This window comes from Ammodytes marinus (assembly GCF_949987685.1).
Source record: "Ammodytes marinus genome assembly, chromosome: 20".
NCBI classification, from domain to species: Eukaryota; Metazoa; Chordata; class Actinopteri; order Uranoscopiformes; family Ammodytidae; genus Ammodytes; species Ammodytes marinus.
In genome coordinates, this window is record NC_137224.1 from 15,144,371 (window position 1) to 15,165,775 (window position 21,405).

The 21,405-nt window shown below is 43.5% G+C and overlaps 1 protein-coding gene across 1 annotated transcript in view; it reads left to right on the forward strand.

Annotated features, from left to right (window-relative positions):
• fam20cb (FAM20C golgi associated secretory pathway kinase b) overlaps window positions 1-21,405 on the forward strand; it is a 52,098-nt gene that overhangs the window by 23,477 nt on the left and 7,216 nt on the right. The window contains exon 4 of the mRNA XM_080048842.1: window positions 19,030-19,122. Coding sequence (XP_079904968.1) covers window positions 19,030-19,122 — 93 coding nt within the window. The remainder of the gene's footprint in view (window positions 1-19,029; window positions 19,123-21,405) is intronic.

Consider the following 21,405-nt stretch of genomic DNA (forward strand, 5'->3'; position numbering starts at 1 on the left):
AGAGAGAGAGAGAGAGAGAGAGAGAGAGAGCGCACTCTGGCTCCTTTAAATTTTCGGCTAACTACATTTTCAATTTGCCATATGCACGTCTCCGGGGGCAACGGTGTGTCATATAAAACCCGACGGTGTGCTCAAAGCGTAGACATGTTGTTATCCATCCAGTTCACGATGGGAGACTGGAGCCACCCTGGAGCCATTGGTGTGTCCAGCCTGAGTAAGAAAGGAGCAGCAAGGCAGACTGTATACTGTCCCTGCCTGCACACACACACACACACACACACACACACACACACACACGCGCGCAGGTGCATATAAACTACTGAGGAAGACTGAATGTGTCTAAAAGGATGCAATCTAAAGGAAATGACTGCATTTAAATTCAAATGCTTTTCACCAAATCCATTTGGGATGAAAACATACGAAATTTGCAACATTTGGAAATGGCACTATAGGCTTAACTTCTGTGTGAAAATATTCCCGTCTTATCAGGCTGCAATGGAGAACAACACGCTGCCCCCCTTCCTAATTGAGATGCAGTAATTTGCCTTATTCCCCCGAATCCTTGTTGCAGTGTCCTGAACGCCGAGAGGCAAAATACAAAGCTGTCTTGTAAATAGCGGCAAGAGAGCATTTTCTAGAGTGCAAATTAAGAATTCAGCAAATATGCCCAAACCTGCTGTGAAGAGAATTTTTTTCCTATACTCCAATGCGTGCAGTCTTGTTTTGACAAAGATTGTTTTTTTTTATTCTCATTTTCTACCACAATGTTATTGATAACATATCAGTGATTTCTTTTTGCAGTCTTTCTTCATTTGACATTTTTAAGATGGGCTGTATTTATCAATATCTTTAATAAGAATCCATTCAAAAACAAGACATTTTGAATCCACATTGGTTCTCTTGATGCACTCATCTTCAGCACTTCATGACATGTAAATGTGAGACAGGACCCTGGTGCATTATAAACTATTTAACCACATTGTGCCTGGCTGCTGAGCTGAAGGCTCTGCGCTGTGCTACTAGCATTGATCGGCCACGTCTAGCTGTTTCCAGATAGTCAGACCTCCTGTGTGTGTGTGTGTGTGTGTGTGTGCATCCATGCGTGCGTGTGTGTGTGCGTGCGTGCATGCATGTGTGTGTGTATTTAATTTGAAATTCGACTTTTCCACCTGCTCACTCACACACATCAAACCACAAGTAGCACTGCCTGCAGTTCACATCTTTACCTCTCTCCCTATCTCCCACTCTCCCTAGCTCCCTCTCTCCCTCTCTCTCTCTCTCTCTCTCTCTCTCTCTCTCTCTCTCTCTCTCTCTCTCTCTCTCTCTCTCTCTCTCTCTCTCTCTCTCTCTCTCTGTTGCCTGCATGCATCCACAATCCCAGATGTGGAGGATGTGAGTCCCCCGGGTGCTCTTATACTCTGTGCCTGGGAGTTCATTTAGTGTCAGCCTCACAGCCCTTATTGACTGGAGTCTGCACAATGGCTACAACATATGTTCCAAATGAGACCTTCTCCTCCTTTAGAAATATAGCCTGCTCTCCACAGTTACATGGCTGCCATTCTCCCCTCTCCTCTCCTTTCAATTCACTCCTTATAATTCTATTAGCGTGTCCTATTCAGGAACGGGCCTGATAAGATGGAGAGGTTCTTATGGGAGGTTGGATGGCTGCTGGCCTGTAAGATGTTTCGGCTTTGTTCTCAGTAGTGCAGCCTATTGCAGCTATTGTATACTGCTGCTGGTAGAGTAAGGCTGCAGTCTGTCAGTGTGAGAGGTGCTTGATGAGCTTAAAGGAGGTGCCCTCGTCTTTGCCAGGGCCTCTCGTGATCCACAATATAGCTTCTTAATTATGTGTCTCTTGCATGTAAATGAATGAGCAAAACCAAGAGGCAAATACACAAGCGCATCTGTGAGTCTGCAGCTCTAGGGAATGCATGTGTGTGTGTGTGCGTGCGTGCGTGCGTGCGTGCGTGCGTGCGTGTGTGTGTGTGTGTGCGTGCGTGCATGCATGTGTGTGTTAATCTAAGAAGATTAATATTGCCCGCATGTCTGTCTGCAGTGTGTTCTCTGTGTCATTAAGCTGTGTCAAACAGAAAAAGCCGTAATCTGAAATGAACAGTCTCTGGCATGGAGATAGTGAGTGTGTGACCGGGTCATCGTTAATGTTGCTGCCTTAGCTAGCCCTATAGCAGAAAAGTCGGCTCACGTACATCATGAATCATGAAAGTGGAGTTAATGGGTTAGTGTTTACTGTCAGGGGCTCCAACATTGACTCCCATGATGAGAGAGAGAGGCACATCGTGTATTGAAAGTTTGATGGCATGACAGATTAAACATCAGAAGGGGAAAGAAAGAGAAAGGCAGACCAGGTTCAGTGCAAAGAGAAAAGTCACAAAGGTCATAGGCTGGCACTCTTGTTCGTACAAAACACAGTCATATGTCATAATTAAAACATAGCTTTGTGTCTTGTTGCAAGCCGAGATGATAAAACATTTATTTGGGAGAACAGCACATTCTGCTCCTCGACTTTACTGTTTCCCTTTACGAGTGTTATACCTCTTAGGTCTTTTTTTCTTTTCCATGTCTGATCCACCAAGTATTTCTCTCCTTCCTGCATTGTGTCCATCAGGTTTGGTTGTAAAGCTATCGGTAACACTGGGGCATTCTGGGTAGGTAATACCTTTCTAATAAATCCATCGCACGCTGTGAGAGCAAAAAGGGCAGATGAGGGGATTGAAGAGGAAGGAAGGAGAGAAACTGCGAGGAGGAGGGCGGGCATGAATAATGAAACACCGCCAGCACACACACACACACACACACACAACCCGCTTTCCCATCAGGCCCGGCGACATGCCACGGCATCCTCCTGTGTGCTGTTTTGGTTACAGGCAGATGAAGGGAAGAGAGAGAGAGAGAGAGAGAGAGAAAGAAAGAGAGCGAGAGGGAGAGAGATAGGACCAGAGAGAAGAATGGCCTGAGAAGACAGTGGATGGATGTGTGTGCTATATACGTGCTTTGAGTGCTAATGGCTGACGCTGGGGACAGACACAGTGGCTGATAATTAGCAGTAAATGTTGTTGAGGTAGAGAAAAGAAAAAAAAGGCAATTGGTTTGGGTTTCATCTCAGGCGCTCCTCTGTTTACGTTGGAGAGTCTCTTCTGTTCTCTGCTCCGTTTGCCTTCAATGCTTTTCTATTACATGTCATCCCAGTGTCATAGAACAAGTCTGTGAAAATATTTGCTCAGGGCTGCAACCCGCCTTTATCAATGTATATACAGTAGAATACAATATATTATATATACAATAAATATTGAACAGAGGTGTAGTAAAGGTGTAGTCAAAAATGTCACGCAAAAATTCTAGAACCCTAAGTGTAGCTCATCGAATGTCTTGCTTTTTCTGCACAACAGTCAGAACCCAAAGCTATTCAGTTTACTTTTCAGTTTATTACTTTGTCTTTAAATAAAAAAAATGTTTTTAAATATAATGGTCATGTTTTTCAAATGCCCAAACAGACATTCGATTGATTCTACAGTATATTGTTCGACAGTGCAAGGCCCGATCCTGTAGCCAAACTGCATGCAATGAACTGTGACATTTTTGCCAAAAAGCTAACTAAGGCTTATGATGTGGGGCAGTTTTGAATATTCATTTGCATTCCGTAGCCGGCGGCAGGGACATAATCAAAGCATGGGCCTCATAAAATCGCACAGCGGCAGGCGTCTGAGCAAAAGACAAATATTATGTCATGTGAGGAAATGAAGCGTAGGTACAATGAAGATTTGTGGTCGTGGCACGTGAGCACTGTAAATACAGGGCTGTTAACGCAGGCCTCCTCCCCTCCACACACTTGACTGCCCTGGAGGGAGGGAGAGAGAGAGAGAGAGAGAGTGAGAGAGAGAGAGAGAGAGAGGGAGAAGAGGAGAAGGTTAATAGTCATAAAGCGAGAGAAATAACATCCAAGAGCAGTAAAGGAGCAGCCCTGTGAGTAGTTACATGGAAGCTAGGGCCGTAAGCTTTTGTTGCTGCCTGTAGGTGAGTGAGTGAGTGAGTGAGTGAGTGAGTGAGTGAGTGAGTGAGTGAGTGAGTGAGTGAGTGAGTGAGTGAGTGAGTGAGTGAGTGAGTGAGTGAGTGAGTGAGTGAGTGAGTGAGTGAGTGAGTGAGTGAGTGAGTGAGTGAGTGAGTGAGTGAGTGAGTGAGTGAGTGAGTGAGTGAGCAGATGATGGAGAAAACTGCCTCTGATTGTTGAACAGATAAGGCCCCCCATACACAGAGTAGTAAGCCATCCTAACAGTGGCTTATATTATTTAAAATTTTTTATCCCTTTTTTTTCAATCGATGGTGGTGTTGTCTTCTACACCTTTGACCCTCGCGGCGTCAACCTGCATCTCATTGTAGCGTGCGATGGTTTTTATCTGACCCTACCTATCTGCCTACCTACCGAGCCGCACAGTTACACGGACGAGCATGCTCAATTCCAATTATACTGTGGTGATTGCGACGCTGTCACAAGGACTACAAAGGCGCAAAACCACACACATGCACACACACACGCACATGCAAATGCACACATACGCACGCACACACACACACACACACACACACACACACACACACACACACACAATGGAGAGCAAGAGTGGCTGGCTATTGTTGACGCAAGGACAATTCAGGAGGGCTGCATCAATCTTGTCATCAAAAATCAACATGCTTGTTAGTCTGTGTCTGTGTGGCTCTGTGTGTATGCATGGAATCGGCTGTGCCTGGGTGTGTGTGCATGTGTGTGTGTGTGTGTGTGTGTGTGTGCATGTGTGTGTGTGTGTGTGTGTGTGTGTGTGTGTGTGTGTGTGTGTGTGTGTGTGTGTGTGTGTGTGTGTGTGTGTGTGTGTGTGTGTGTGTGTGTGTGTGTGTGTGTGTGTGTGTGTGTGTGTTTAGAAATGAGATTCACCTTTTGGTCTGAGCAAGGTTTTACTGGACTGTGGGTCGATAGATCAATGTTGAGTGTAAGGCACACACTCAGCAGAGCCAGAATAGCTCTGGAAAGGCCACAGCAATCAGTCTCTCAGCCCGGGCCTGTCCCCTAATCATCCAGAGAGAGATTCTCCTTGTGAATGGAGGCTATTTTTACAACCTGCCACTCGAAGCACTTCCAATGAAGTCGAAATGTGCAGCAATTACAGATATGGATAATTGAATGTGATGACACATTCACTGCCTATCTTAAAACCGTGATTATTTATTGTGCATTGCTGCTGGATGACGCTCTTTTGTTATTGCATGTACAAACGTTATGGCAGCGGGTCAGACTGAAAGTTGATTTAACAATACTCCGAGGAAGAGGGCAGCAGATATGATCTCAGTGCTTGAGTTAAACCTAAACGGGCAGAGCCTGAACCACAGATTGCTGGCTGGCAAGCTTGAACGGCGAGTAAATAACCCTGATCAAAAAATGGCTAGCATTCATCAAGAGAGCGGTGGCTTCATTGTGCCATTGTAGCTGCTTTGTCCCCAGAATTGAAACGGAACTCCACCAATCAAACTGTATTCAAAAGCTTGTTTAACCAAAAGGTCTCTGCATTCTAGAATATGTCCTGCTTGCTTTCCTTTCCTTTTAACTGCAATAAAAACATCTGTTATCTGTAATGGGTATTATTGCAGCCATAACTGTGGTATAATTTCATTTAGGACATTTAGGAAATGTTGGTTTGTGGTTTTAAACCTAAATAGTCTTCTTTGGAGTTAGACTGCTGAATTTGAGGTGAGATGACTGTTTGTGTTTTTCATGTCAAATTGAAAATATTTAGCTCCTCAGTATTTTTCTGCTAGGCTTTTACACAATGGGTTTATAACAAAACACCTGTTACCCATACAAAGTGTGAAGGGTAAACTATAGTTTAGATTGTGGTTAGCAAGCTAATTAGTTGTCAGATGGTTGTTGGCCTTGATGCTAGCAAGAAATTCAAGTTGGGGTTGGTCGTCACATTTTTTGGGGGGTTGGTTGTCACATGTTATCTCAAGGTTGCAGCCAGAAAAGGAACCCAATAACGAAATAAATTGTCAAGCTGTATCCTCACTGACACCCCAGAGAAGGAAAGAATAGAGCAGGAAAAGGCAGCTAGCATGCAAAAGAAAAAAGGGCAACACAATCAAACCAACCCAGTGCATCCCAAACTAGACCAGCTGCCAAGGCTACAATAAGTTATGTAGGCCTATTTGTCAACTTGACAATGCAATTAAACTTTCAAATTTAGTTCTACTTTCTTGCCTTCTTTTTAAGATTATTCCCATTAAGATAACATTGTGACAAACAACCCCATAGTGTGTGACAACCGACCCCTTGATGGGGTTGGTTGTCACAATGTGTAAGGGTGTCTTTGATGATTAATTTCTTCCTTATTACAATAGAATAGAAAAGCCAAGCCAAGCCAACACCTTAAGCTTCAATGTAATGTAGGAATGACTATTGAAAGATGTTTAGGTGGTGAGCCATTCTCACTAGAGTAAAAAGGGTGCCTACTTACACCATTCTCCCCTATCCCTCATCAGCATGTTAGCATTATCATTTTGAACATGTTTTAGTATTTAGCTCAAAGCCTTGCAAAGTACAGCCTTACATGCAGATTTGCTAGCATTCTGTAGGCCTTAGAGATAGAGGTTTTAAACACATTATTTCAATCATTCAGAATAGGCTACTAAAATTAAGTATTTTTTTCTTAAAGCGATTGGGGGGTTAATTTTATTTTTGTACTATCTGTTTGGCTAAACTGCAGAAACCTTGAGATACAAACTCTATTCACAGTTATAATATCTGGATTTATTCTACCTTGCAAACCATAAGTACCACATATTCCCACATTTCCTCGTTCTTTCAAGTCCTGAAAGTTGCTCCTATGTATCGCAGCACATACTTCAAAAGCACTAGTCAACTCGCAAAACATTCACAGACCGTAACATCATGTAGCACAATGTGATTATTTGGTCAACATGCAAGCAGCTCTGGGCCAACGGTGGCTCCATTGATGTTGCACGTTTGAAAAATGAATGAATGGTGCAGATTAGGGATCATCTTTTGTGCCATACGGAGACATTCATCATCTCCCCTTCCCACTCACCGAGATACAAGCCATGTGTAATCCACCTCTGCTTTGGAAATGGAGATTAGAAAAAACTGTTCAGTTATCCTTCTTATATGGCTTATATATGGAAATTAAATGTTGCTTGGTTACTTTAATGTTAGGAGATTCAGCTTTAGCCTCCAGCACATTTTTATTGCATCTTCATGTTTAATTTCTTGCTTTGGTTCCTGGCTATCTATCTATCAATCTATCAATCTATCTATCTATCTATCTATCTATCTATCTATCTATCTATCTATCTATCTATCTATCTATCTATCTATCTATCTATCTATCTATCTATCTATCTATCTATCTATCTATCTATCTATCTATCTATCTATCTATCTATCTATCTATCTATCTATCTATCTATCTATCTATGTGGATGACAATTATGTATTTTGGTATACTTCTAAATGTTTCTGCCTCTTCATGTCCATTCATCCATCCATCAATCCATCCATCCGACCTACCATCCAACCACCTATCCATCCATCCATCCATCCATCCATCCATCCATCCATCCATCCATCTATCTCATTTTAGTCCAGCCCTTCCCCTCCACCTTTTTTTTCCCTGCGATGCTTAATTGCATTCCCAGGCTTAATATTTAATCCAAGGCAATTTAATTAACCGAATATAGCGAATAATATTCCAGCACTTTGAGGCAGACTCCTGGTAGTGTCTGGCTGGCTGCCTTCCTCCGCCGCGCTCTGCCGTCTGTGTGTTCTCCCCTCAGTCAAAGCCACAAAGAAACATAAAAGCAACCGGGGAGTGGGATGGATCTATTTTCCTCCAGATGGGGAAAGAGAGAGAGCAAGAAAGGCTGAAATTCAGGGGTAGTAGCCTACAGTTGATGTTTTTATTTGCTCCCCCCCCCCCCACTCCCCACCATACCCCACTAAAAAGAAAGACTTACAGAGACAGCAAAAGGGAGAAAGTGGTGCACGGTTGAGAGGTCGAGCTGTATTAAGAAAGTCGTTGGGAGGTGGCGTCCTGTTTTTTTTTTTTTTTTTAGAGGCAGCGGTATTTCTGTCTCAAGATTATGTTTGGATGATGTCTTCTTCATCCTTTATTGCCTGTTTATCTGCCCGGGATATTTACAGGAGGACATGACAACAGCTCAGGCGGCGGCAGGAGTAGATGTGTGTGTGTGTGTGTGGGTGTGTGTGTGTGTGTGTGTGTGTGTGTGTGTGTGTGTGTGTGTGTGTGTGTGTGTGTGTGTGTGTGTGTGCGTGTGTGTGTGTGTGTGGGTGGGTGTGGGTGTGTGGATATGTGTGGGTGTGTGTGGGTGTCAGTGTTTACATGAAGGATTAATGCAGGGAGAAAGAGAGGAAAGATAGAATGAAAAATGGCACGGACATTTCACCTTTCTGTCCCTTGTCTCTTGCCGTCATCTAAAAAGCATCTCAATAACAATCTAGTTTAACATCCTTCTTGCAGTGTCCTCCCCCCCCCCTCCCATCTCATCCTCCACCTCCTCACAGCCAGCCCTCTTCATGGTGTCTTGCCACGCGCTAAACCCCTAATGGCTGTGTTTTGCTCAGTGATTTTCATTTAGGACTGTTCTCTTTGCTAGAGTGCAGGCCTCTTTTGAAGTGGCTCCAGATTGTGTAGGGTGGGGGAAATACAAAATGTTGTGTTGTGTTACCGAAGGCGTTGGCTATTTATTCAGGATGGCTTCATTCACTTAACGCGGTGCAGGCCCCCGAGGATTCACAGGCTAAACTGCTTTTTAAAAATCATCTCTAATACATAATTCATCACATTGCCTTTCTCTTTATTCACACAATCATTGTGATGTATGTGCAGCTATGAATCGGTCTCAGAAGGAGGCTGCATTTAACATGAATGCATTGCTGTTTAGTGTTTTTCCACTGAGAACAGCTCTTCTGTAGGTAGGAGGCGGTCTGTAACAGTGTTTCTGTGTTTTCTGTGTGTGTGTGTGTGTGTGTGTGTGTGTGTGTGTGTGTGTGTGTGTGTGCGCGCGCGTGTGTGTGTGTGTGTGTGTGTGCGCGCGTGTGTGTGTGTATCCTTGATGTCAGCATGCTAGCTCACTATACCTTCATCACTTGCCAGTGTGTGTGTTTGTGTGTGTGTGTGTTTGTGTAGCCTATATATGGCTATTTGTGGCTCTCTCCTCTTCCCTGTGTCCAACCTAATCTGTCTCTCACAAATGTGTGAGACACACACACCTTACTGTGTGTGTGTGTGTGTGTGTGTGTGTGTGTGTGTGTGTGTGTGTGTGTGTGTGTGTGAGAGAGAGAGAGAGAGAGAGAGAGAGGGGCTCTGCTGGGAGGAAACAGCTGCCTCTGTGTGTCAGGCCTGGGATCTGAAGGGGTAAGGGAGTAAAGGAGGAGGATGAGGAAAACTGCCGTGCCTGGGGAACTATGACAGCCATCACACTTAGAAAGTGTGACACACATACACATACACACACACACACACACACACACACACACACACACAACTGGATCCCAGTGTGAAGGTTTATTAGTGAGCCGTTGGACAGTTGCAGCATGCTAGTTCAAAAGCTAACTACTACCCGACTCATTGCGGATGCCGGCGCTGCATTTTGACTTTGTGTGGTTTGTCGGCCAACACTGATGCTTTCAGGCAGAAATCAGAGGGTTTCTTTTTTTTTTACTGTTTTCATTTGAGCTTTTCAGCTTTTCGTTAATTAAAATGTTCTGTGATTGTGGGGAGAAAAGCCTTTGAAATAACATTCAACCTTCATAGATCAATTCAAATCTCGATTTTGTACATGGGTGTATGTGTATCATAATATCACTGATTCACCTTTTAATAAATAATTACCCTGCAGTAATCAAGTCATCATCTGAATGAGCAAATTAAATTAAATTATATGAAAGAAGATAACTGGCTGATATCCAAGTTGGTGGCTTGAACAAATGTTTCCTTTTTTCTTCTTTGCTTACTTCCCTCTGCCCTTCTTTCTTTCCTTATCTCGTCCCTTGTTTCTTTTCTTTTTACCATTTTCATTCCCTTTTTCCTCTCTTCTTTCCATCTATCTTCCATTCTTTTATTCTTTATTTCTATCTTCTTTTTCCATGTCCTTCCTTCCTTCCTTCCTTCTGGCCTGTCTCTTTCTTTTTTAATCTTAACACTGTCAAACACAAACATGTCATCTCTGTACCACCTACAGAGCCCTCACTCATAGGAAGTAACCTGCCATTGCCTACTGTAGCTTCCCATTTCTGTGGCAAAAAAAAACAAATCCTTTGGAAAGGTTCATAGCAGCAGCAACCGCCCAAACATGTATCGTCAGGTGCAAATGCAAATTTTTTCTCAATTCAATAAAATGTCGGTGCTCAAAAGGTCAGTCTTCACATGCGTTATGCACCAGATAAAACAATGTACCGCCTCCTCTCATCTCCAGTCTCCCTGTGGTGGTGATGGGGAGCTTTCTTTCTCTTTATTCATTGACCCTTAGATGGGATTCGTTATCTTACCTTCTCATGCATTTAAAGCTTACCTGCCTCTTTGCAGCTCAACACTCCCATCTCGAGGTTTAACTCCCTTTCAAGCTGTTACCTCGTCCCGTGTGTGTGTGTGTGTGTGTGTGTGTGTGTGTGTGTGTGTGTGTGTGTAGGTGTGTGTGTGTGTGTGTGTGTGTGTGTGTGTGTGTGTGTGTGTGTGTGTGTGTGTGTGTGTGTGGATGAATTTGAACGCACAAGTGTGTAAGTCCTATGCGAGTGTGCGCTCACTTTTCCGTGCCCATGCGTTTGACGGATGATGTGTGACAAGTGTGTGGAGTCAGCCCTTTGGTGGCAACCCGCTGGGGCTGGAAGATTCCCTTGTCCTTTTATATTTTACAGTATATCTTTCTACTCCTCTGCTCTGCCTGTCCCCCCTGTCCCCCCTCCCTCCCTTCCTATATGCTGGGGCCTGTGCCACCATAGCCACAAGCCTATGGTGATCAATCGGCAGTTTGCCTTTGAAACTAGGCTAGGTGTTGTACCTTACCTTATTGTTAATTCAAAGGATGCAATATTTTGGAGGGATGTTTTGTTTCAGTGCTCAGTTTTAGATGAAAACAGAATGCAGGAGATGGATACTGGAGGCTGAGCAAGGATTGTTCCAAAGTGAAAAGGTTGGACCGTGTAAAAACTTCAAAGGAGAAGTAAAAAATAAAGCCAACCGTGCATCCAGTTGTGCGGAGGAAGAAGTGCACAGTCAAGGGCTTCTTGCAAATTGCTGAGTTGTCACAACTTTTGGACTCACCATAATGAATAACTTGTAGCCAGTGGGATGCAACACTGAAAAAAAAAGTTGATGTGCAATGCGACCACCCAATAGTGAGGAACATGCTGTGTAGATTTTGTATTTTGTTATATATGTGTAATATGTGAACAGGTAGCACGTTGCTATGCTCTGTATCATCACATGTTGGCGGCCGTGGGAGTTAAAGGAGCACTCTGCCCATTCACACATGACTTCCAGTTTACTCAGCGCTTCTCAGGCTGTGGGAAGAGAGTTGAACATCCTCCTATAGAGAATACCTATAGCTCTGGTAGACTGCAGATCTCCTGCCTATACAAACTAAGGTATGGAGTTTGAATGAAGTGGCTATTCACCAGGCAGCGAGAGAAAAAAAATGCTACTACGTTGCATCATGGGAAATGTAGGCTCAAGAGCTTGACTTATACATGGGTCTAAAAGGCGGGATATCTCAACCTCCACTGCTTCAATTTTCAACAATCCCTCTTTTAATCCATCACTTGCCAGCCTCACAGCTCACAGCAACAGCAACAGTGTGTCAGCGAAACAGGCACACAGCCGACTCATGCTACATGTTTCCCCATCCTGTCTGTGATGGCTTTATTCAGGAGGGACCAGACAGCCCGTCTTCAGCTTAACCGTGTATGCTTTTCACTTGTAACAGATTGCTGAAGGCATGGAGAATGACCAACACCGGAATTCTTTTTGGACGGACTGTATTTCTTATTTGCAGCTTGAGGCAAAATAACTTTTTTTCCCCCTCTGTCTTGATGTCAATAACAGTGCAGAAGGAAATGCCTCTTCCTTATTCCCCCCCCCCCTTTCCTCTCTCTCTCTCTCTCTCTCTCTCTCTCTCTCTCTCTCTCTCTCTCTCTCTCTGCGGGTGTTGCAGAGAGTCCGCTATGTCTGCTGTGTGTGTACAGGTAGATTTTTCCAGATGCAGCGTTCTCTGGTTCACCTTTTATATTCTCAAGCTGATGTGTGTGTTTGCTTCTGGACCTCCTCCTCCCCGCTGGCTGGCTGCAAGGGCCCCCTTTGGAGCAGGGGAGCGCGGCCAAGAAACTGTCTGGCCACCCAGTGTAAACTATGTGTTTACAGCAGGGCCAGGGTCACACTGGGCATGCTCGGCTCAGTATGTCTCACCTGCTGCCCATGATAAAGCATCTGATGGTTGGCGTAGACAGGCGGCTAGAGCAGGGCGCCAAGTCCTACTTAAAGGTGCACTATGCAGTTTATGAGGAGGGGTGGGTGGGGATTTGTTTACATTTGCAGAGCCTGCAGTTAGTTAACCTAACAGATTTCTCTCAAAGTAATTCTTACTATTGGATAATTCTATCATCATGAATAAAAACTACTTTTTTTCAAGGCACCTGGAACCAAACGTAAGACTATAATTGTCTGTAAACTGTTGGGCATGTTGCTGTAAACAACAACAGTGAAACAGAACATTTTCAGAAAGCTTTCACAATTCAAATTCACAATCCAGGGATCCAATTTTCCGGTGAGGAAAGTTTGTTTATTCAGTTATGAGAATATTGAAAATATTCACTTCTCTGACACACCCAAAGTTACATAGTGCACCTTTTTAAAAAAAAAGATTTACTGTTCCAGCTGCTTGTACAGGGCAGGAAAGAAAAGCTTCTTCTGTCAGCTGGGTGTGTTAGATATCTACTTATCATGCAGCATTAAACCGTTGCGGATTTGTAAATATTTTAAAGGTTAAGCTCGCCCGGGCAGTCAGAGGTGAAGAAGGGCAGGGGGGGAGTATAGCCCTTGAGAAACCAGCATCTCTGCCCTCTGACCTATTTTTCCCACGAGCTTGGTGAATACTGTGTACTCAAACATTTATAGACTTTATGATGTGGTCATGCATTTATGTATGTCTCCTCTGCCTTAGCGTTTGACGGCGCTGCATCCCTGAGACAACATGCCTGCTAATGGTTTCTCTTGATCAGAACACGCTCATATTTTGCCTGAACACAGGTGCTGCTGTTAAGAGAATTCAAAAACAAGCCGGTTATGTAATGTAACAGCTTGAAACGGCACTAAGAAAGAGACATCCACTGAAGGTTTGTCCTGGTTACTGCAGTGTGTTTGTCAGTTTATCTCCTCTCCTTTCTTTACTTCTTCTTCCATTGTCCTCTCTCTCTCTCTCTCTCTCTCTCTCTCTCTCTTCCGGTCAGTGTGTGGGGAGAGGGGGGGAGGCGGCAAGCGTTGTGACATGCTCTAAAACACTATATTGACATTTGAATTGGTTGTGGATCACGGTAATTATCTAGCCTTTCCTGCTTCCTGGGCTGGCATTCAGTAAATAGGGGAGAGCATCAGAGGAACCACATCTCGGCGAGAGAAATGAGTTTCCAATGCAAACACACGCTCGTATTTTAAGGTGTGGAATGAACTTGATGAAGATGTCAAAGAGAGTTGCAGTTTGCGCAATTTCAAAACAAATTATGTTTAAAAAATTATTGAAAATTACAGACTAATAAACTGAGCACAGTGTGAATGTCACTATCATAACAATATTGTAACGAATAATAGAGGCCAGCAGACAGACTTGTATGTTTTTGAATACTTTTGCAGATATGTTTAGACTACCAGATAAGAAATTGAACAGGCCACATACAAGGCCACTTCACACTTTGCATTGTCACAGACAAACTGAACTGAGCTGAGAACTGCTAAGTTGGTCTCTAATAGGCCTTTCACACCAAAATGAACCAAGAGTCAGTTCCAGGCTGGTGTTGGGGTCAGTTCAAAACTGGTTACAGCCTTATCCCAGTTATGAACCGGTTGGTTTCACATCGACCGGAGACAGCCATGGAGCCGGCAAGAGAGCAACGTCATGACGTCACTGTAAACGTGTGTGTACGTCACCCGACGCCGCTGCTCTTGTGGCTAACGCTAAAGCTACCGCTAGCTTTAAGCACAACAACAGCGGCGAATACGTCTTATTTTTACACTTGTTGGCTCTCGCTTTGCTTTCTTAAGCAAACAGGACCCATACAGCGTATTCTCGCCGGTCAATTTGATCGCTACGTTCGGTAATTATGTTATGTTTACGTCTCGTAGTAGCGGTGTTTTTAAATATGGCGGGCATGAGGTTTGAGTTGCTCTGGTTGGTCAGGATAATCCCTCCCCCAACCGTTCGCGCAAGCAGTTCTTATCAAACCCTGCTCAATCCTGGGGTATGAGTTCCCCCGGTTTTTACGGCCCGGAGCAGGCTCTCTGGCGGTGTGAAACCAAAACACTGGCTCTAACTCCGAACAAGCCCAGAACTAGCTCCGATTTTGCGGCGGTGTGAAAGGCCTATGAATGCCATTGACCGCGTGTTTTCAACATGCGTCTGTTTGTTTTATTTGTATTTTTTAATTGTTTGTTTTATTTTTTATTTTTTAAATTTTCTGAAACAATAACTGTGTATCTGTGTATCTAAATCCGAATCTGATGAAAATGGGGGCGGGACCTGATAAGCCTTTGGCTTCTTCCGTCACCCTTCGGACAACACAAAGTTAAATGTATGAATATATGAAAGAAAAAATTGTGTATTGTGTGGAATTGTCCGAAAGAATAATAAATAAATAAATAAATAAATAAATAAATAAATAAATAAATAAATAAATAAACAAACAAATAAATAAATAAATAAATAAATAAATAAATAAATAAATAAATAAATAAATAAATAAATAAATAAATAAATAAATATTCACATTAGCATAGTTCACATCATAATAAAACAGTGACACAAAACACACACACACACACACACACACACACACACACACACACACACACACACACACACACACACACACACATCTTTGAGCATTTTTTGAAAAGCTTAACACTAGAAGGAGCATGGGTACAGCTTATTGTGGTGTCTGTCTTTCCCCTATGGGAGAAAGCCATGTAGCAGCACTGTGCGAACCATGCTTCTTTAAGGCAGATGTTTGCTCATGCTTATACTCCATGCAATTTTCCTTGACCTCTGTATTTACGCTCAGCACGGTCATGTAATATACTGGCAAGCTGGAACTCCACTATAAGACATTTTGACTGAGCTACTTTAAATCAAATGCAAGTGATAGTGTATATGTTGTCTTTTTTTTTTTACAATGCATGATCATGTCAGACTTCTTGTTCAGATGCCAAGGAATCAGTACCTTCCAAATTTCTTTTTTAGATGGAAAAACAAGCTTTTATACCATCTTATGGGTTTTTAAATGACTCTTTACTCAATATGTACATTCCATCTTGTAGTAAGCCATCAAGTAGTTTGACTTTTCGGGAAATAAACTTGACTCTCTTGCCGAGAGTTAGATGACAAGATTGATACAACTCTAATATTTAAAAAAAAAAAATTTATTATTATTCTTTCGGACAATTCCACACACTACACAATTTTCTCTTTCATATATTCATACATTTAACTTTGTGTTGTCCGAAGGGTGACGGAAGAAGCCAAAGGCTTATCAGGTCCCGCCCCCATTTTCATCAGATTCGGATTTAGATACACAGATACACAGTTATTGTTTCAGAAAATTAAAAAAATAAAAAATAAAACAAACAATTAAAAAATAAAAATAAAACAAACAGACGCGTGTTGAAAACACGCGGTCAATGGCATTTAGAGACCAACTTAGCAGTTCTCAGTTCAGTTTGTCTGTGACAATGCAAAGTGTGAAGTGGCCTTGTATGTGGCCTGTTCAATTTCTTATCTGGTAGTCTAAACACATCTGCAAAAGTATTCAAAAACATACAAGTCTGCCTGCTGGCCTCTATTATTCGTTACAATATTGTTATGATAGTGACATTCACATTGTGCTAATATCTGTCCTAATGGGAACCGGAAGCAAACGGTTAGCTTAGCTTAGCATAAAGACTGCCAACAACTTGTCTGGCTCTATCCAACAGCATGTCTAAACTTAAATGATTAAAACCTCTGCCTCTTAACATGATTTCCTTGGAGTCTCCACTGGGTTAGCGTTGCCTGGCAACCTCTGGATGACTTTTAAGAGTCCAGATGGACCCTGCGCTTGGCAATCATGAATTTACTTAATCCATGTACCTCTCTTTGCCTGTCAAACTTGTATGGTATAAACACAATTTGTAGCTGTTAGTTCTTATATCAACATGTTTACTGAGAAAACTTTGTAGCTACTACATTTTTTTTAGGCTATTCTAGGAAATCTGGGGTGTCACTACAGGTCTACGAAATCAGCTAGGCCTATTTGACGTTAAGGCCACTGCATTGGTGTTTCTGTTTTTCTTTTAATTAAAAAAGTTAAGTTAGGGGGAAAAAAACTAAAATGATTGTTTTTACAGCTGAGATTTTGTACGGATTAAAGTGAGTAAGTTAAGTGGTGAGCTTTAGAGGTGCTGATAGGAGCAGGTTTGTTGCCTTTGGACAAAACCAGGCTAGCGGTTTTCCCCCGTTTCTAGTCTTTATGCTAAGCTAAGCTAAAAGACTTTACTAAAAACAGTTGTCCTCACCTCATATGCTGCACTGAGTGATATTTACTGAGTGATGTAAGACACTGCTTTCTGCTTTTCAAAGTCCGTGCCAGAGCTGCGTCCCTGAAGCAAAGCTATCCAGGAGAGGAGAGCGATACAATCAACAGACGGCGCTTTGCCATTTCTGGAGGATGGTGGAGGGGGGGAGTGAGGGATGAGGGGAGAGAGGAAAAGAGAGTGAGGAGGACTCTTAAATGAGAAGAAATGTTAAAGAAAAGAAAGGTGGAATAGGTTACCATGACGTGTTGCTTGTGTTAATTTTGGATGCTGATGGTGGCAGTCTGCTGTGGGAGTGTATGTAACAAGCCAAATACCTTTCCTGCTCATTGGCCCAAACACAACAGGACAGGACCGCATTATGATTGTCTGTTTGCCTTTGGTCAGACTGGGCCAACACCGCCTGCGTGTGGCTGTCTGTCAAATGCCCGCAGAGGGATGGAGAGTGCATGGAGGAAAAAGATTGTGAGGGCGAGAGAGAGAGTGATAAACAGAGAAGGAAAGTGAGGCATTTTTATCGGATGAGTGTGTTTTTCTGGGCTCCTCCGCGTTCTGGGTTAGTTAATGACTGGTGCATATGTCAGCCACACAGCTGCAGCAGCGGAGCTACAATCAGCCAGCCAGCTGAGGGAGGGAGGGAAGGGGGGATGGATGGATGGAGTGAAGAATGGGAGAAAGGAGAAGGGGGTGGACAGACAGTCAGATAGGAGCTATTAAGAAGTGGAGGCAGAGAAAACAGCTCTGCACGAGGGACAAGCAGAGGAGGTGAGAGCCCTAGAGAGGATTTTTTTGAGCGGAGTAAACAGAGAAACGAGGCATCCGGAGGGAATACAGAGAGAGAGAGAGAGAGAGAGAGAGAGACGGAGAGAGACGGAGAGAAAAGAGAAAGTTGCCAAGATAGTTTCCATTCTTCTCATCCTCCCTTTTTTCTAAGGCGGCTGAGGCAGAAATGGGCCAAGGCTGCAGTCCAAATCGTTGCACTCAGCTGCCTTTCCTTCCTGGAAAGTTTTTTTTTTTTTTTTTTTTTTTTTTACTGTTGTCAATAAAAAAAGAAAAGCAAGAAAAAAGGAGAAGGCAGAAGGCGCGTATAAAAGGAAAAAAATAACTTTAAAAAATGCTGTAGAAAAAAAGCTGTAAAATAAGAATGACATGTGGATGGATGGATGATGGACTGCACTGCACTAGCTGTCCTAGTTTTCAGACAGATATTAACATATTTCTCCATAGCGCACGGTGCACATTCTCATGGAGTCTTCTCCTTTTCACCTCCACTTCCTTTGACTTTGCCTTTTTTTTACCCTCTTCCTGTCCCGTATGCCCCTGCCCCATCCTAGCCCGGCCTGTCCCACGTTCCATCAGCTCTGAGATTTAAGCCTTTAAGAGCCTCTTTTCCCTCCAGTAAGAGCTTTAAGGCAGAATGTGTGGGGAAAGCAGTTTTTTGGGGGGTTTGGTGGGTGAGGAGGATCAGAGACGGACAGAAATAGGTACGGATACTTCAATAGTGAGAATTCTTTGACCTTCAATTGTACCCTACAAAACGCCAACAGTATCTCTGAGCAGGGGGCCTTTTTGCGAGGCAAGGACATTGGTTTATTGAGCCCTTTGGTTATTGCTCACAAACGCTGTTTTGCTGTGTTAGGTACACAGGTGTAAACAAGACGATGGGGTTTTATCACTGACTGGGTGGGCACCTCTGGAGTGAGACATCTTAGGAAAGGTGGTGTTAAAAGACGCCTGACGATTGATATTTGAATCCGATGGACCAATTTCAACGTGCAGTATAACCTGTAAATACTGTGATAATGAATTTCTGTCTTGCATACCTGCCACCTGCATTGTCGTGTGAAATCCAGACCCAAGTTTATTATACCAGAGATCCCTTTATGATAATAAATTGTCAAGAACAATTTGTTTTTATTTGTGATAACATTTTATGTTTTTCAAATGTATTTGTAAAAGTCAATGCTTATCATTAACGTATCACTAGATATCACTAGAGCAGACAATTAATGGAGATGATGATGGCTTGTTGGAGTTGGTCTTAATGTATGTAATGTATTTTTGTATATTGCTGACTGTTGCAAAAACCTTGGCCTTTTCATGACAGTTAAACCTGACCTCTAAGCCTTTTTTCTTTTTTTACCTTGTGTCTCTGCAGGCAGACTCGGGAGCAGGAGACCCCGCCAGACTTCTTCTACTTCTCTGACTTTGAAAGACACAACGCTGAGGTGGCTGCCTTTCATCTGGACAAGTGAGTCCTCATGAGTGAGAGATATCTATGGCTTTATATTCCCCTCCTTGTCACCTGGTATATACATTCCTCTCAGGGGCAGAAACACAGTGTATGCCTGGTCCAGAAAATGGCCCCCAGAAGCTAAGAACTGCTGTTTTACCGAGACGCTTAACAAGATATGTGTTTACCGAGTACAGCAATACAGATCCTTATGTGTCTTATTGCAAGCACGACTGCAGCCACCATGCCCATTTTTCTTCCGTGCATGCACTCCCAATTTTTCTCTGCCCTCTTTATTCATACATTTACTTTTTGCACTTTGAAACACAGCGAGCGGTGTGAGCCAGTGGCCCTGTACAGTGGAGGCTGTGAGCTCCGAGAGGCCATGAGTCATAGAGAATGAACGTCGCCCTCCCGTAGCTATAGCGTCTGACTGAACAATGACTGCAGCCTCCTTGCTTAGCTAACCGCCACGCTCTCTGTGACTTCAATGCCTTTACAAGGTTAACAATTTATGGCCGGGGCCTGGCTGGAGAGGCTTTAATGAAAAAAAAGGAGACAAGGTTTTTGTTTGCTATAAGAGCCCAGCTGACAGCACAGCCGCTGCGTGGTATTATGAGGACGGAGGGATTGTGTTGTGGCTGTGTGGATGCTGGTGATACAAGATGAAACGGAGGTCACGCATACAGACACACGCACGCACATACACACAAACACACACACACACACACACACACACACACACACACACACACAATAGGGTCACAAAGGGTAGTGATGTTGAATCTGCTTTCCCTTCAGGCATAATGACACAGTTCAGAAGCAATTGCATTAGCAGCAGCTTTCTTCACCAGCCTGCTACACATCTGGTCCTCTATACAGATACAATACACACACAAGCACACACAAACACACACACAAGCACACACACACATACACGGAAATAGGTTTGCACACTCCCTGCATATGTGTGGGTTAAGGGGAAGAGGAGGAAACCAAAGGCATGAAAAGGCCTTGTGCCCATTCTAAATATAAGCCAGGCAGGGTTTGCCAAAAGCAGCGCTTTATTTTTTTCCCCTTATTTTGTCTGTTCTAAATTAGAGCCTGGCTACAGAGCAGCCGCCGCTGTTGCTGCTGGTGCAGAGGCTTAGGCTACACTGCCTCCCATGGGCCCACAGACACAGGCGTGTGTGGTGTGTGTGTGTGTGTGTGTGTGTGTGTGTGTGTGTGTGTGTGTGTGTGTGTGTGTGTGTGTGTGTGTGTGTGTGTGTGTGTGTGTGTGTGTACACTTACCCACACTTTTCAGGAGACACCATCTTTTCTTATATAGTCTACACTGCTGTAGTAAGCATCATTAATTATGTGATTGGATTTAAACGGGATAGTGCACTCGGTATTGCTGCATTAGGTGGGGAAAAAAGAGAGCAGATATAAAGACACAGAAGGACAAATATGACTGTAGAATATTACGGCAGATAAATTTCACGAGACCTGCCAGCGTCGTGTGCAATTTGTCCGCGGGGAATAGGCGGTAAGGATGATTTCTGCTGTAGGTCATGTTGTACTGCTTTCAGTGGCCCTCACAAGTTTAAAAAGGCCACTGCGCGGGAACAAGGTTTATCAATGGGACAAGGATGGAAATGGAAAAAAAATTAAAAAGGCTTGCATTGAGTGATGAGTGGGTATGGAATGTTAGCCATAGCCCCTCAGCATGGCAGCAGGCCCAGGCAGCAGGCCAGACGCTGCTGTGTGCTGCCTCGTCCTGTGTCCGAGGACGGAAACACGATTGCGTGCGTGTGTCTCCCAACACCCGCCGCTACGCTACTACATGACAGCATAATTTCCTTTTTCTCTCCTACGTCCCTATCTATCCATCCATCTATCTCTCCTTTCTCTTTCTCTCTCTCTCTCTCTCTCTCTGCCTGTGTCTCTCTGCCCCCAGGCCTGGGCCATTAGGCGTTGTCAGGGCTATCAATTTTTAAAGAGCCCGTTCGGATGTTACAGCTGTGGTGGTATTGAAGACAGGGGCCACGCATGCATAAAATAGGCATGTGGCACGCACACCCAAAGACAGCCACTTTCATTAAAAAGGCTGGCTTTATTGATCAAATCTGTCTCCCTCTGATAGAGATACACATATGGATGCTAATGCAAGTTTCCTGTCAATGGGACAACATCATAATGGCCTCACAAGATGGAATAGAGAAAGACACATAAATATATGGATATCTATAAATCACATCATGTGTTTGATGTGGAATGAGAGCCTCATAAAAACCACAGGGAGCTTTACCGCCATGT